The sequence below is a fragment of the Siniperca chuatsi genome, linkage group LG18 (assembly GCF_020085105.1).
Source record: "Siniperca chuatsi isolate FFG_IHB_CAS linkage group LG18, ASM2008510v1, whole genome shotgun sequence".
NCBI classification, from domain to species: domain Eukaryota; kingdom Metazoa; phylum Chordata; class Actinopteri; order Centrarchiformes; family Sinipercidae; genus Siniperca; species Siniperca chuatsi.
This window is the reverse complement of record NC_058059.1, coordinates 3,519,853-3,534,041: the sequence shown is the minus strand read 5'-3', so window position 1 is coordinate 3,534,041 and position 14,189 is coordinate 3,519,853. Positions and strand designations below refer to the sequence as shown.

The 14,189-nt window shown below is 38.2% G+C and overlaps 1 protein-coding gene across 4 annotated transcripts in view; it reads left to right on the top strand.

Annotated features, from left to right (window-relative positions):
- The window catches only part of rph3aa (rabphilin 3A homolog (mouse), a), a 35,390-nt gene that overhangs the window by 13,916 nt on the left and 7,285 nt on the right, over positions 1–14,189 (top strand). For 3 of the 4 annotated variants that reach the window (XM_044175305.1, XM_044175304.1, XM_044175302.1), the window contains exons 2-9: positions 5,962–6,090; positions 6,234–6,363; positions 6,729–6,812; positions 9,306–9,468; positions 11,423–11,608; positions 11,748–11,963; positions 12,221–12,300; positions 13,369–13,443. In XM_044175305.1, coding sequence (XP_044031240.1) covers positions 5,975–6,090; positions 6,234–6,363; positions 6,729–6,812; positions 9,306–9,468; positions 11,423–11,608; positions 11,748–11,963; positions 12,221–12,300; positions 13,369–13,443 — 1,050 coding nt within the window. In that variant the 5' untranslated portion in view covers positions 5,962–5,974. Of the gene's footprint in view, positions 1–1,838; positions 1,905–5,961; positions 6,091–6,233; positions 6,364–6,728; positions 6,813–9,305; positions 9,469–11,422; positions 11,609–11,747; positions 11,964–12,220; positions 12,301–13,368; positions 13,444–14,189 lie in introns of all 4 variants that reach the window. The other variant, XM_044175303.1, reaches the window with a different exon arrangement.

Genomic DNA, 14,189 nt, shown 5'->3' with positions numbered 1-14,189 from the left:
GCATGTGTCTGTGTGTGAATGTGTGCATGTGACTGTGAGCGAGAGAAACAACTGACCCTGACTCTAATTCATGGCTAATATGATATATGAATTACAATTTTACAGCTGCAAAGGTCGTATTTGTGCGACTGTATTTAATTTAAAATTTTGTCATTTCCAGTGGTGGAATGTAACAAAGTACAATGTTTGAGGTACTTGTACTTTACTTGAGTATTTCCATTTCATGCTACTTCATACTTCTACTTCACTACGTCTCAGAGGGAGAAATTAAAGTATTGACATATTTTATTTAAGTAAAAGTAGCAACACAACGCTGTATGAATACTCCATTACAAATAAAAGTCCTGCATTCAAAATTTTAATCAAGTAAAAGTAAAGTGTTATCAGCAAAATGGCACCATTCAAAGTGTTTCATGTGTCATTTCCATATTATAGAATTATTATTATTGATGTATTAACATGTTAGCAGCATTTGAATTCTGTGAAGGTGAAGCTAATTTTAACTTCTTTACACACTGTTGGGTGGTTCATTCATAACAATGCATCATATTTTATAAACTGATCGTATGTTTTGTTTGTAAAATCTTAATCTGAAAACTAACAAGTTAACTAAAGCCTTGTAGATAAGTAAAAAGTACAACTTTTCTCTCCCCTGTTTCCAGTCTTTATGCTAAGCTAAGCTAACCGTCTCCCGGCTGTAGCTTCATATTTACCGTACAGACATGTGAGTGGTATCGATCTTCTCATTTAACTCTCGGCAGGAAAGCGAATAAGCGTATTTATATTTTGTTGCAAATACTTATGTACATTTACTTTAGTATACTTTTAAATGCAGGACTTTTACTTGTAATACAGTATTTCTATAGTGTGGTATTGGTACTTTTATGTAAGTAAATGATCTCAATACTTCTTCCAACACTGATCAGTTGGTTACAAATGAAACCAAAATGCTAATTCCTTTCTTGTTATGTTTTTTATATTCCACTAATTTGTCATTTTCACATGGTCCAGGCTGTAACTGCAGTGATTTGATGCATAATGACAATGTGTGTGAGTATGTGTGTGTGTGTGTGTGTGAGCGTGTATTACTCGTGTTGTGGGGACTCCCTTTTGGGGACAAAACGTATAACGTAACTCATTACATTTGAGGGTGAAGACTTGGTTTAAGGTTAGGGTGAGTCTCCAGGAAATTAATGTAAGTCAATGTAATGTCCTCTGAAGTGATGGAAACCCGACTGTGTGTGTGTGTGTGTGTGTGTGCGTGAGTGTTTGTGTGTAATCCGTTGAGTGGTGACTCACAGGCTGAAAGTGTCTGCCATTTCTGAACATTTCCTTTCTTACTGACCCCACCTTTCTCACTGCGAACCCTTCAAGGCACACACACACACACACACACACACACACACACACATCAATCTGTCAGGTTGTCACATTGTCCACAATGATAGCAACCCCTGACATTTACATGCGTTGGGGACAGGACATTTTTCAGGGAACAGAACAGGGAGGAAAAGAAGGGAACGGGATGAGAAAGATGAAGGTCGCTGAGCCGTTAAGTAAGTGAGGCATTAAAATATTCTTACTCAGCAGCCACTGCCTCATCTTACTGATGCTGACATTATTTTTCCTATAGCTGTCATTCCTATTATTACTAATTTATTAATTTCAACACTACAATTACCATTCTACTATTTAAAAAAATAAATAAATTCCAGGTGGTCTTTGCTTTGTGCCCCGCCCCCCATATATTTTAGATATAGAGAATAAAATGTGCTTACTGTGGAGAGAAAAGCGTGCATATATTATTTAATATCTGCACTATTTTCTCTTGTCTGCAGGATCAGTCAATCAGGGAGGTATCGTCCGTTGCAGTCGCCTGCTTGGACCAGAGGCGAGAAGTGGAGGTCATGCTTTCCTCTTAACAATGTTCTTGTCAAGAGATAATGAGTGCGCTTCTCTGTAGTGAAAATGTCTTCAGGCATACACATCGCAGACCAGACTTCAATAACACATTACAGCTAACAGTTCACTTTCCATACTCAGCAGTCAGCCTCAATTAACGCCCTTTTTTCAAGCGCAAGCAGCTGCACAAGTGCACGGTGCCTTTGCACTTGGACGTGACCGGCAGATGTTTGGGAATTTAACGGCCAGAGGCGCTGGTACAGCAGTAGGCGTGGTAGAGCTGAAATAAATCATGGCTAATCAAGTTAGCTCCTCTCAGACCTTTTAAAAGGGTGCCTCTCCAGCCGCGGCACACTGACAGTTGAATAGACTATGAAATCTCTGTAGTCATGTCTTACAAGCAGAGTAATACACGGAACTGCTTGTGCAGTGTTATGTTGGGAGTCTGACTCGGTCACTGATTTTATTCTGTACAATTTAATTCACATGAATTAACACCAGTTTGTCTTTCTTTTCTTTTTTTTCAATCCCTTTAGTGTAGACTTCCAACACAAGATGTTACACAAAACATCAGATGTAATCTGTAACGGAATAATAACTCATAACACATTCCATGTTTAAAAAGGAGCCGCATGAAGCCACATTAGTGGCCTTTCATCAAAACAACAGCCATGCTAGCAGCTCTGTGAGGCTGTACTTTTGCACAGCGGGGCTTTGAGCTAAATGCCGACATCAGTATGCTAACATGCTCACAGTGGCAGTGCTAACATGCTGATGTTTAGCAGGTATAATGTTTACCACCTTGCTTGGTTTTATCGCGCAGTATTTGCACTTGTTTTAATTAACCTGTTTTTATTTATTCTCTTGTTCCTTCACTTGATTGTGAAGCACTTTGAGCTACACCACCTGTATGAAAGGTGCTTTATAAATATAGTTTATTATTATTATTATTATCTTAGTTTAGCATGTTAGCATGCTAACATTTGTTAATAAGCACTAAAGACAAAGTACAGCTGAGTCTGATGTGAATGTCATTAGTTTTGCAGATATTTAGTCATAAGCCTAATGGACAAATTAACTTTTTGACCTGATGATGGCGCTGGATGAAAAGTTACAATTCATCCCTGTGGGCAACATGAATGTCAATACCAAATGTTATGACACTCCATCCAATACTTATAAATACACAGAAACCCACAAATGTCAACGTCATGGTCAACCTCAACCTCTGTTAGTCACATCTACATAACACTGATTACAAAGAGGTCATTCCCTTCACTAATAAATGAGAAATAGACAGTGTTAGTAGTAGCATTTCATGAGCTGTGGTCAAGCCGTGTATGAGCCTCTGCAGGACGCAGGTAGATTAGATCCTTATAACATCCCAACGCAGCAGCTATTCAAGTTCCATCTGTAGCCTTCAGGGCTGTGGCTCATATTATGTAAGCAACAAATAGAGCTACCTTGATAAAATCTTGCATAACTTAATTTTTTAGTTTGCAAAATAGGTACACAGGCTTCTTTATAGTGTTTCTGAATACTTCAAATAGATGGCTGCAGCTTGGTACACACAGAAGAACTGCAAACAGGGAAACATTGTGGTGATGTAGCACAGATTCTTAGCTTTATTGTTTGAAAAAAATAATGACAACACCAGAAACAAGTTTTGTTTTGGGAAAAATCTAAACTCAAATTCCCACAGTTATCTTTGAATAATTGATACATAAAATGAAGTAAACAGGACTATTATGGAGAGCTGTCAGATCATGCAGTCCTGTAAAAAAGACTTCAATTGATTCATTAATTGTCTTTCCTTTATTTTGTTGTTTCTTGTGTTGCATATAATTTGTTTTGCTTTAAGAGCAATTTCCCTACCAAGGACCACAACATCAACATCGACTGTGTGCTGACACGTTTGTATCGACAGTCTCTCTCTCTCTCGCGCATGTTCTTGCCCATTTTGCAAGCAATATCGTGGGAAACTACAAAATTGCCAGACAGACACATTTGAGGGAAAACAACAACACTTGCCTCCAGTTCACAAGCTGACTGCATTTGATTTGCACTGGCCAGAAATTTGCCTTCTGCTCTGTCAGTTGGCCACAAGTGATTTTAAACCTTAATGGCAGTTTTTGGAAGCTTTCCAAACAACCAGCAACACTTGTGGGTTGGGTTTAGTGTGCACTACAGCAAATCACAGTGCTGTTGGTCCTAGCAAATGTGTTTATGTTGACTAGTTTCACAGTTAGGCACAGCTTGCTTTTTACAATGTGAAATAAAAAGGCAATTTTTTATGCTCTGATTTTGCAGCCTTGCTAAAAAAGTAAGTGATTACTTTGAGATACAATGGGAAAAAATCTAAATGGGGAAAAACATAATTTCATGACATTAAATTCTAAACATGCACTATAAAAACACCATTTTATATTCTTAAGATGAATTATAAGTTGTTATGACTTAGAATTATCAGCATTTAAAGTAAAAACTGAAATTGTGCCAACAAATCAAGCCAGTTTCTTTCTTTGACGAAAGTAAGTGAGTCCTGATAACTTCGAATCTTAATCTCTGATTCATTACGAAGCGGGGAAGTTCTGTTAACTTGTGTTCTTTAGTCTGGGAATGCAGGAAAACAAATTTTCAGAGTTCACTCCATGTTTACTTTATACCAGACTGTAAAATCTCACAATCAGTCAAAGAGAATAAGAGAATAAATGTTTATTAGTTTCAAGTTTAAATGTTATTATTCAGAACTTGTGCAAATATGAAATAATAAGTTGACTAAATGTCCAATGGATTGTTTACTTAACTCATCAAATTAAGTTATTTAGAAACATTAGTTTATTAGCATATACTTCCCAGCATGCATTGCATTAAGGTTATAATTCTCCAGAGATGTCTTTTTATATATGATGTGTCTCAGAGGAGTCACATGGTCTTCTTTCTGATCAAAATTTAAACAATGCAAACCATGATGAAGATATGCACTTCACACACTCTGTGAAGGGCACAGCAGTCACACGAGACATTGTGGGGAACACTGGTCCAGGGCTGAATATGACTGCTGTACTGATTGGAGGCTTTAGCTCAAGAAGAATCAAACTGACATGAAGATGGAAAATTAAGTTTTGAATATTCCAAGTGCATACAGCACAGGCATTTGAATTACTTTAACTTTAAATTTAAGATTAAATTAACAGTTGTGATGATGTAAAATAATATGTTAAGAATCAGAAACAAGTTTATAGTAGTAGTGTCTTAGTGTTGTGGTGCATAACAGTCAAAATAAAGACAGTAAAAGAAAAGAAAACAAGTACTGTAAAAGTCATAAATATAAAATTTAAATTTACAATAAAAAATATATAGAATATACATATATTCCAAAATGAAGAGCTGTACAGTGTTTTAAATGAAGAGGTTGTGCAAAATGGTCACATTATAAAGAAAAAAAGAGTATGTGCAGTGTGCGAAAATAAAAACCTTGAGTTTTGCAAAAATGTGCGTTAACGTAACGCATCAGGGTTGCAGTAACTTGGAGTAAGTTAACAGAAGTAAAGATTCTAAGTTGGATAAACTCAAAGCCTAAACTCATGAAATAAAGTTAAATCCACTAACTCAAAATTTTATTGAAGTTTGTTGCCATGAAATTTCATGTTTTCTCAACTTTTTCTTGTTTACGGTGCGTGGGGGGCCTTATGAAATTGTCTGCTGGCCAGATTTGGCCCTCAGGCTGGTAGTTTGAGACATATGAACAAAATGCATGACATATGCTTTCAAATGATCACTTGGTTACAGCTCAGACATGTATTATTAAGTTGAGTCTTCATGTAACCCACTTGTGTGCTATTGTGCGTGTTTTGCAGTTGCTCAGTGTTGCTTTAAGTCCAAAATGTTTCCAGCTGTGCTCCTGTCCTTAGGTTTTAGTGTCTAGCGCTCCTTAGTTATGCACTTTTTGGAGTTACTGGCCTTTTGTCTGAGCTGCGTTTTTACTTTGCATGCCACTCATACTCTGTGTGTCTATGTGTGTGTGTGTGTGTGTGTGTGTGTGTGTTTCGGGTTCAGGATTAGGCGGACGATGAACATGTCTGGCGGCCCCCCAGGGGAGGAGCTCACGGATGAGGAGAAGGAGATCATCAACAGTGTACTGGCTCGTGCGGCCATGATGGAGAACATGGAGCAAGAGAGGATTGGGTGAGATGGAAAACTATTGTCTCTGTTTCACCGAATCACATCAGTCAACCACACACGGATGCCCACTGAGTTGAATGATTTTTTGGTGCAAAACCTGTGCCAAGTTTGTGTTTGTGCTCGCATTTATTTGCATGTGTTCTCAGGCGTCTTTCCAGTCGCCTGGATAATATCAAGAAGACAGCATGTGGTGACGGACAGTCGCACTGTTTGTTGTGTGGGGCGTCTTTTGGACCGCAGGGGGTCACAGCTGTCCTCTGTGTGCAGTGCAAAAAAGTAGGTGGATATCTGAATTCTTTCTGCTTGAACAAGGAAAGAAAACAGACACTACACTTGTTCCCAGAGGAAGTAAGGACTTCTCTGCATGGACAGGATTTCTGTTTACTGTATTTTCTCTAGTGTTGTGTAGATCCTAAGAGGTTTCCTATGGCAATAAGCACCGAGTGGGCCATATGCTAACTTGTTCTGACATACACTTTCCTGGTCTTATGCATCACATTCTGTTTCTAACTAAGTAGAGGTTAATGCTATTTGAACTGTAAAAATATATGTGCTATGTGCACCTGCCATCAAGAACTAAATCTGAGTGGGATTGTGCCTCTGTGCGTGTGCGTCTTATGTGTGTATTTGCCTCTTCGCAGCACATGTGCAGCAAATGTGGGATTTGGAGCAACAGCAGGACATGTCCTATGTGGCTGTGCAGAATCTGCAATGAAGACCAAGAGGTGAGGGAAAGGAAAGATGAGGCACAGAGTGGGTTTGATAAAATCATGGGGCCAAATTATACCATTATGTCATTCTTCCACCACCAGAACAGAAGCTTTTCTCATGATATGAACCATTTTCCAGCTTTTAGACTCACCTTTGCAGTGACCTATAAAATGACCTTTTATTGATACCACCTCAATATCAAAAATGAGTAATAGGTAATGATTCATTCCAACACTTAAATTACACTTAATTAAAAAATACAGATAGTATTTTGATTAATATAGAACATGAAGAATGCAGTTATGCAATGCTGTTTTGATGATGGCGCTGTGTTTGTTGAGGTCTCTGCCTCGAGGAGCCCAGACTCTTTAAATAAATGCTCCCTCATGTCAGTCATACACAGAAGAACTACTCTGTAATGCTGCAAATACAAACTCGTCATGTGTCTGTTTCATAAAATAAAGGAATTAAGAAATACATTTTTCCCCCCAGTAAAGTCAAACAATCAATCAGTCAGTCTATTAATCTTTCAATCTATTTAAACATAAACAATCACACAAATTCACTCATAAACACACAAAGCAACACAGGCTTGAAATTGATGTCAACACGTTTTGCCCACAAGTAAATATGGTCAAAGGCAAGAGCTCATTGAAATGCATTGTTTCTTTCCATATGTTAAACCTGCAATAACTGATTTTTTGGCCTCTTGGGGGCAGCAGAAAATAGTTGTGAACACAACATCATCACGTTTTTAGTAGATATCGTAGAAAAGGTTTCAGTCGTAGTCATCTGGACACTGTTTTCAGAATCAAGACGTTTCGGCTCCCATCCGGAAGTCATTCTCAATTGTGAAAAAATTGGACGGGAACTGGAAATTTAAGCTAATCTGAGTTACATAAGCCCTGCCCTCAGGAGGGAATCTGCCTGAGTATCTGTTAATAGCTAGTTTCACCTGAAACTGACCTAATAGTTTCAAGATGGCCCAGTGATCAGTAATCAGGCCTATTGTTCTCTGGCTGCATCTACTTCATCACTGCTAAGTGCCTGATTAGCATGTGATAGGCGTGACCAAGGTGATAATACACTCTGATAGACTTTGGGCAGATTAAATCTCAGACCACCATTTCTGTTAAGAGGGGTTTTTCTTTCTTCACAAAAATGGCTTCCTTGACGCCCCGTTCAAACCAACTCTTCTCTCTACTAAGAATCTTCACCTTGCTGTCTTCAAATGTGTGGTTTGTAGCACACACACGAATGAGGGACTACACCGTCTTTTAGTAGATATGTTGAACTTGTTAGCAAGCAGTTGCTTATTTACACATCCAGCAGTCACGGAGCAACATGAGTCCAATATTCTCTCTCTGTTAGCTCTGTGTTTGGTCTCCACCAGCTCCTGAGGGAAATATCTGGCTCTTTAGCTGCTAAATGCTCCACTATGTTCACCAGCTGGTCTCTGACTGCGTCTGTCTGCTGTTTGCTGCTGAGCAGCTCGTGTTCAGTGGCTTTTTACAGCTTTTTCTCTGAAAACGAAGCTATGAGAGCGCTGAGAGTGAACCAGAACAGTAAAGTTGTAGCTGCACAGATAAACAATGAGCTGAAACTCACTGTGAAGCTCTGTAAAGCCGAGGGATGCTGTAGATTCACCCCTTTCACATCTGTTTTACAGCTGCACTAATCAATATTTTTGCATTTAAAATGGATCAGATGACTATATGCAATGTGAAAGGGGTTTCTTGTAGTAACAAACCCACAAAGAATTCCCCTCAGCTCAAAGAGCATTTTAGCCTCTTTCAGCTCATTGCTTTGGTTTTACAGCCCACAACTTTACTGTTTTGGTTCACTCTCACTGCTGTCATCAGTGTTGTTTCCAGCTGGCGCAGGCAGCTGTTTTCATCAAACAAGCTCAGCACCAAACAGCAGACAGACAAAGTTTGCAACTAGCTGGGGAACATTTAGGAGTATTTAGCAATTAAAGAGCCAGATATTTTATAATCAGTAGTTAGTGGAAACCAAAACAGATATTGGACTTACATTCATCAGGTGGCCAGAAACACAACTCCAAATTAATGCTAATGTTGCTCCATGTCTGCTAGGTGGCAACTGTTTGCTAACAAGTTCACCATATCATAACTTTATAAGGTGATAATGTGTGTTTTCAGCTTGTTCTGCTGCCCCTAAGTGGCCAAAACATCAGTTAATGCAGTTTTACAGTGTAGAGAATAATTTGGTAGCAAGTCATACTCAGCTATGGTGATTCCTCATCCTCTTTGCATACACCATCTTTATATATATCACTATGTCTTTATTATTCCATTGTCTATGGGTCAGGCATTTTGAGCCATGTTCATGTGCCTATGTGTTTGTAGAACTAGGATTACAACGTGTAACCTTAGAATTGTTACAACTGTAGTTCTGCATATAAAGAAGTTTCCATTCTTATTTTAAGCATTCAGCTGACACAGTGTGTTATTGTTTTTTAATCTGAATTCACTGTGTTCCTGCAGGTACAGAAGCGTTCAGGAGCTTGGTTCTTCAAGGGGAGAGAACAGCAGGGTCTGCCTGCCCCCCTCCCTCTGTCCAGACCTCGACAGTCCAGCACCGAGAACAGTTCTGGTTCAGGAGGCCGAAATGGATCACAGGAACCTTTAACGCATCATCAGCGATATGGTAGTTCATACACAAGAGATTACGTTTCCAACTTGTGTATGGGTTTGCTAACATACCAAGATAATGATTAAAAATTAGAAAGGCGCTATACAAGTACACACCATTTACCATTTAAGAATTGCTAAATATTACACCAGTTGGTTATGGGATGTCCTTGCAGATTCTAATACAATATTTTGATAATATTCAACAGAAATATGCAAGAATACATGAATAGTTGTAAAAGAATAGTACCCAGTCAGTATATATTGTAATATATTCTAAGTATACTTATTATTTATGTATATATTTATTTATATATATATTATTTGGTGCTAAATTAAAGTGCCATAATAATATATTAAAACTGATTTTCACTGTACTACTTTACTTGGGTTGCCTTTAGAGCATATTATTTCTCTAGTAGTACTTCAGTGTATTTAAAATAAGTATGCTAATAAGCAATACCACTTTGGTAATTGTAAGTTAATATATTCTTGCTAAGTACATTACAAAAACAATGCATAATAGTGTACAATTGGTACATTATTTAAAAGTATGGTTTGATCAATTTAAATAAAAGTACAATTAAAGTGGATTTTCTTATACAATTATATTTAATATATTCATTTCAGAATTTCACTTTTGCTACACTATCTTTTCAATACTTTATTAAGTATTAGTATACTCATTTAAGTGCACTTGAATACTAACATCCAGTACTACTTTAACGGTAAGTCTATTTTTACTAACTACACTAAAACACTATATATAATAGTGTGCCATTAGTACAGTATTTAAAAGTATGTTTTGATTATCAAAGTGAGTTTAAGCTCAAGTAGAGTGGGCACATCAAGCAGCAGTAATAGTAGTATTGGTAGTAGATGGAGCTGAAAAGACAAAACACACATCCAAATGGCAAATGATGGTATTCATGTTTCATTACAACACAATCCCTGACACACTCGCCACAGGACACAAATGTCTGATGGCATTACAGAATGGATTGCACAAAGTGCCACAAACACAAAGTGCCTCAGTCTGTTAGCTCCTGATACCAAGCTGGCTGCTATAAACGCTGCTGCCACTTTTGACCTATGTTTTGAAATTTAAAAATCATGTGCAAACGCTGGTTTTTCGTAAGAAATGGTGCCGACATCCATCCTGTCATTCAGTGATGTGGAGAAAATCATCTGTGCTTTTGTCTCTTTCCACTTTCTACTCCGTCTTCACACCCGCCTCAGCCGAGCAGCTGCTGCTTGCTTGATATTTGCACATAATAAAAATTACTAACTATTAATATTATTTATTACTCAACACGACCAAAAAGACCCTTTGTTGGTCAATAGTTAATTAAGGACATATTTTGAAATTGCTCTACTTATCTACTAGACTGGAATGTAAATAAATAAATTTACTCAAGAACTTAAGTACAATTCTGAGGTACTTGCACTTTACTTGAGTATTTCCATTTTATGCAAATTTGTACTCCACTACCTTTTTGAATATTACAAGTTACTTTGCAGTTATGGATTATTAATACAAAATATATATCAACTAATAAATTCTGATGTATTATTATAGATTAAGCTACCCAGCAGTATATAAAGTAATAAGAATGACACTCACCTTTACACCTTTACCTGCAACTTTAAAACGAGGTACATATTAGTGCATTATTAATTATAATCCAGTAATAATAATGTATATGATTCTGAAATGGGCCATTCTGCATGAGTACTGTTACTTTTGGTACTTTAAGTATATTTTGATGCGAATACTTTTGTACGTTTGAATGCAGGACTTTTACTTGTAAGAGAGTATATTTACACTGTAGTATTGCTACTTTTACTTCAGTAGAACATCTTAATACTTCTTCCACCACCATAGTAGTAGAACTAGGAGCTGTGGCTGTAGCAGTAGCACCAATAGTAGCTGTTGTGGTGGCACTGATACTCTTATTTTGTCTCCTCAGAGCTTAGTGCAGAGCCACAGCAGCAGCAGTTCTGTGGATCAGAACAATGGGAGCAGACAGCAAGAACAACAGCTGACAGCTATAATGAGAATCAGTCCTGTCCAGCAGCTGTAATGAAAACTGAGAGACATGTGTTAGCCTCCAAACCACCTCGGGCAAACGCACAACAGGCCGCCCCCACCTCAGGTAAAGCAGCGCTGCTCCTTCTAAGAATAAGTCCAACGCTACAGGGCTGCTTTCAAAAGATTTTACATCAGCATATAAAAAGATGTTTCAGACAATAATTAATTGTTGATTTTGAATCATAATGTTGCTCCTGCTGCAGATGTGGAAAACAAACGCTCAGAGCGGGAAGAGACAGTGTCTCCTCAAGCTGTGGAGGAAAAAAGACAGCCTGTTGTCTCCAGCTCCATTTCATCACATAATCCCGCAACCAGAATTATTCCACCTGTTAATCCACCGGTTAACAACCCCGCTCCCCCACGACCCCCACCTGATCGAACAGAGGATGAGGACAACGACTATGACTCAGATGATGCCAGTAAGACTGATTATTCATCTTAGAACGAGAAAGTGTCTTTACCAATCCTAGATGTTTACTTTACTTTTGAATTATATAAATTCCCCCTTGTGTGCCAAAAGCTGTAAAAGAAATTCCCAGTGGAGCGATGAAGGGAAACAAATCAATGTTTATCTGTTTTAGAGAGAAATTGGTTTCTCTGACGGGACTCATATTAAAGTTCAGATTCCATTTTTCTCTCAGATGTCTAATGTGTTCCTGTGATTTTATTCTTGCAGCCACTCTGGGATCTCTGGAGTTCAGTCTCCTTTATGAACAGGAGACCCATGCTCTACACTGTTGTCTTATTAAAGCTAAGGTAAACACATGTTAACACATGAGACGAGAATAGACAAGATGAGACAAGACAGGACAAAACAAGACAAGACAAGACTAACCAGGACAAGAAAAGACAACACAAGACAAAATAGGACAATACAAGGCAAGATGGGACAAGACAAGACAAGAAAAAACTGGACTAGACAAGACAAGACAAGATAGGACAATACAAGACGGGACAAGACAAGAAAAAACTGGACTAGACAAGACAAGACAAGATAGGACAATGCAAGACAAGACGGGACAAGACAAGAAAAAACTGGACTAGACAAGACAAGACAAGATAGGACAATACAAGACGGGACAAGACAATAAAAAACTGGACTAGACAAGACAAGACAAGATGGGACAATGCAAGACAAGACGGGACAAGACAAGAAAAATCTGGACAAGACAAGACAAGACAAGAAAAGACAAGACAAGACAAGACAAGATGGGACAAGACAAGACAAGACAAGAAAAAACTGGACTAGACAAGACAAGATGGGACAAGACAAGACTAACCAGGACAAGAAAAGACAACACAAGACAAAACAAGATAGGACAATAGAAGGCAAGATGGGACAAGACAAGACAAGAAAAAACTGGACTAGACAAGAAAAGACAACACAAGACAAAATAGGACAATACAAGACAAGATGGGACAAGACAAGACAAGACAAGAAAAAACTGGACTAGACAAGACAAGATAGGACAATACAAGACGGGACAAGACAAGAAAAAACTGGACTAGACAAGACAAGATAATATAGGACAATACAAGACGGGACAAGACAAGAAAAAACTGGACTAGACAAGACAAGACAAGAAAAGACAAGACAAGACAAGATGGGACAAGACAAGACAAGACAAGAAAAAACTGGACTAGACAAGACAAGACAAGAAAAGACAAGACAAGACAAGGCTTATCCAATAAGTTTAAATTAGACTTGTAGAAACGTTTGCCATCAATGGCTCCAACAATAAAATATGGGGAATATATTAGAACAGCATTTAATGTGTGCATCTCATGCTGATTCTGACCATTATGTTTCTCTATGTGTCTCAGGGTTTAAAGCCAATGGACTCAAACGGACTTGCTGACCCGTATGTGAAGCTGCACCTCTTACCTGGAGCCAGTAAGGTACAATCACGTTAATTATAACTTGTCATAAGTTCATATGGTGAACGTGTTAGCAAACAGTTGGCTACTTAGCATTAGCATTCGTTTCTAGTCGTGTTTCTGTGTTTACCACGTGCGAATGTAAGTCCGATATGTACTCTCCTTTTAGCTCTGTTTTTGGTCTCCACCAATCTCTGAGAAAAATATCGAGCTCTTTAGATGCTAAATGCTCAATTGTCTTCACCAGCTAGTCTCTAGCTTTGTCTGTCTGCTGTCTGGTGCTGGACAGGTAGCTTACAGTGTTTTTTTAGAGCTGTAAACTGCCCTTTGATGAGAGCAGTAAGACTGAACCAAGACAGTGATTCACAGTAGACCAAAAGGCTCTGTATAGCTGAGGGGAACTTCAGAGTTGGATGCTAATCTCTGTGGGTTCGTCACTTCAAGTGGCCCCTTCCACATTCAACATAGTAATTTGACCTCTTATTCATATAAAAACATGATTAGTACAGCTTTAAATACAATATCATGGTGTAACTGTGTTCAGACAGATCATGAAGCAAATTTTAGAAGTGGTTGCATACCGAGTCGATGGAAAGATGCGATTAGACGTGCCCAGGAAGACGCATCTGCACGAGTTGAAAATGTTTCAACTTGAGTCCTGAATGCAGAAACGAAATAAAACAGGAGAGAGACTGGAGGGAAATATCAAAAAGCACTGGAGTTTCTGGAGATCAGTCTGAGGTTGAGCCGAACAAAAGACCTGCTTG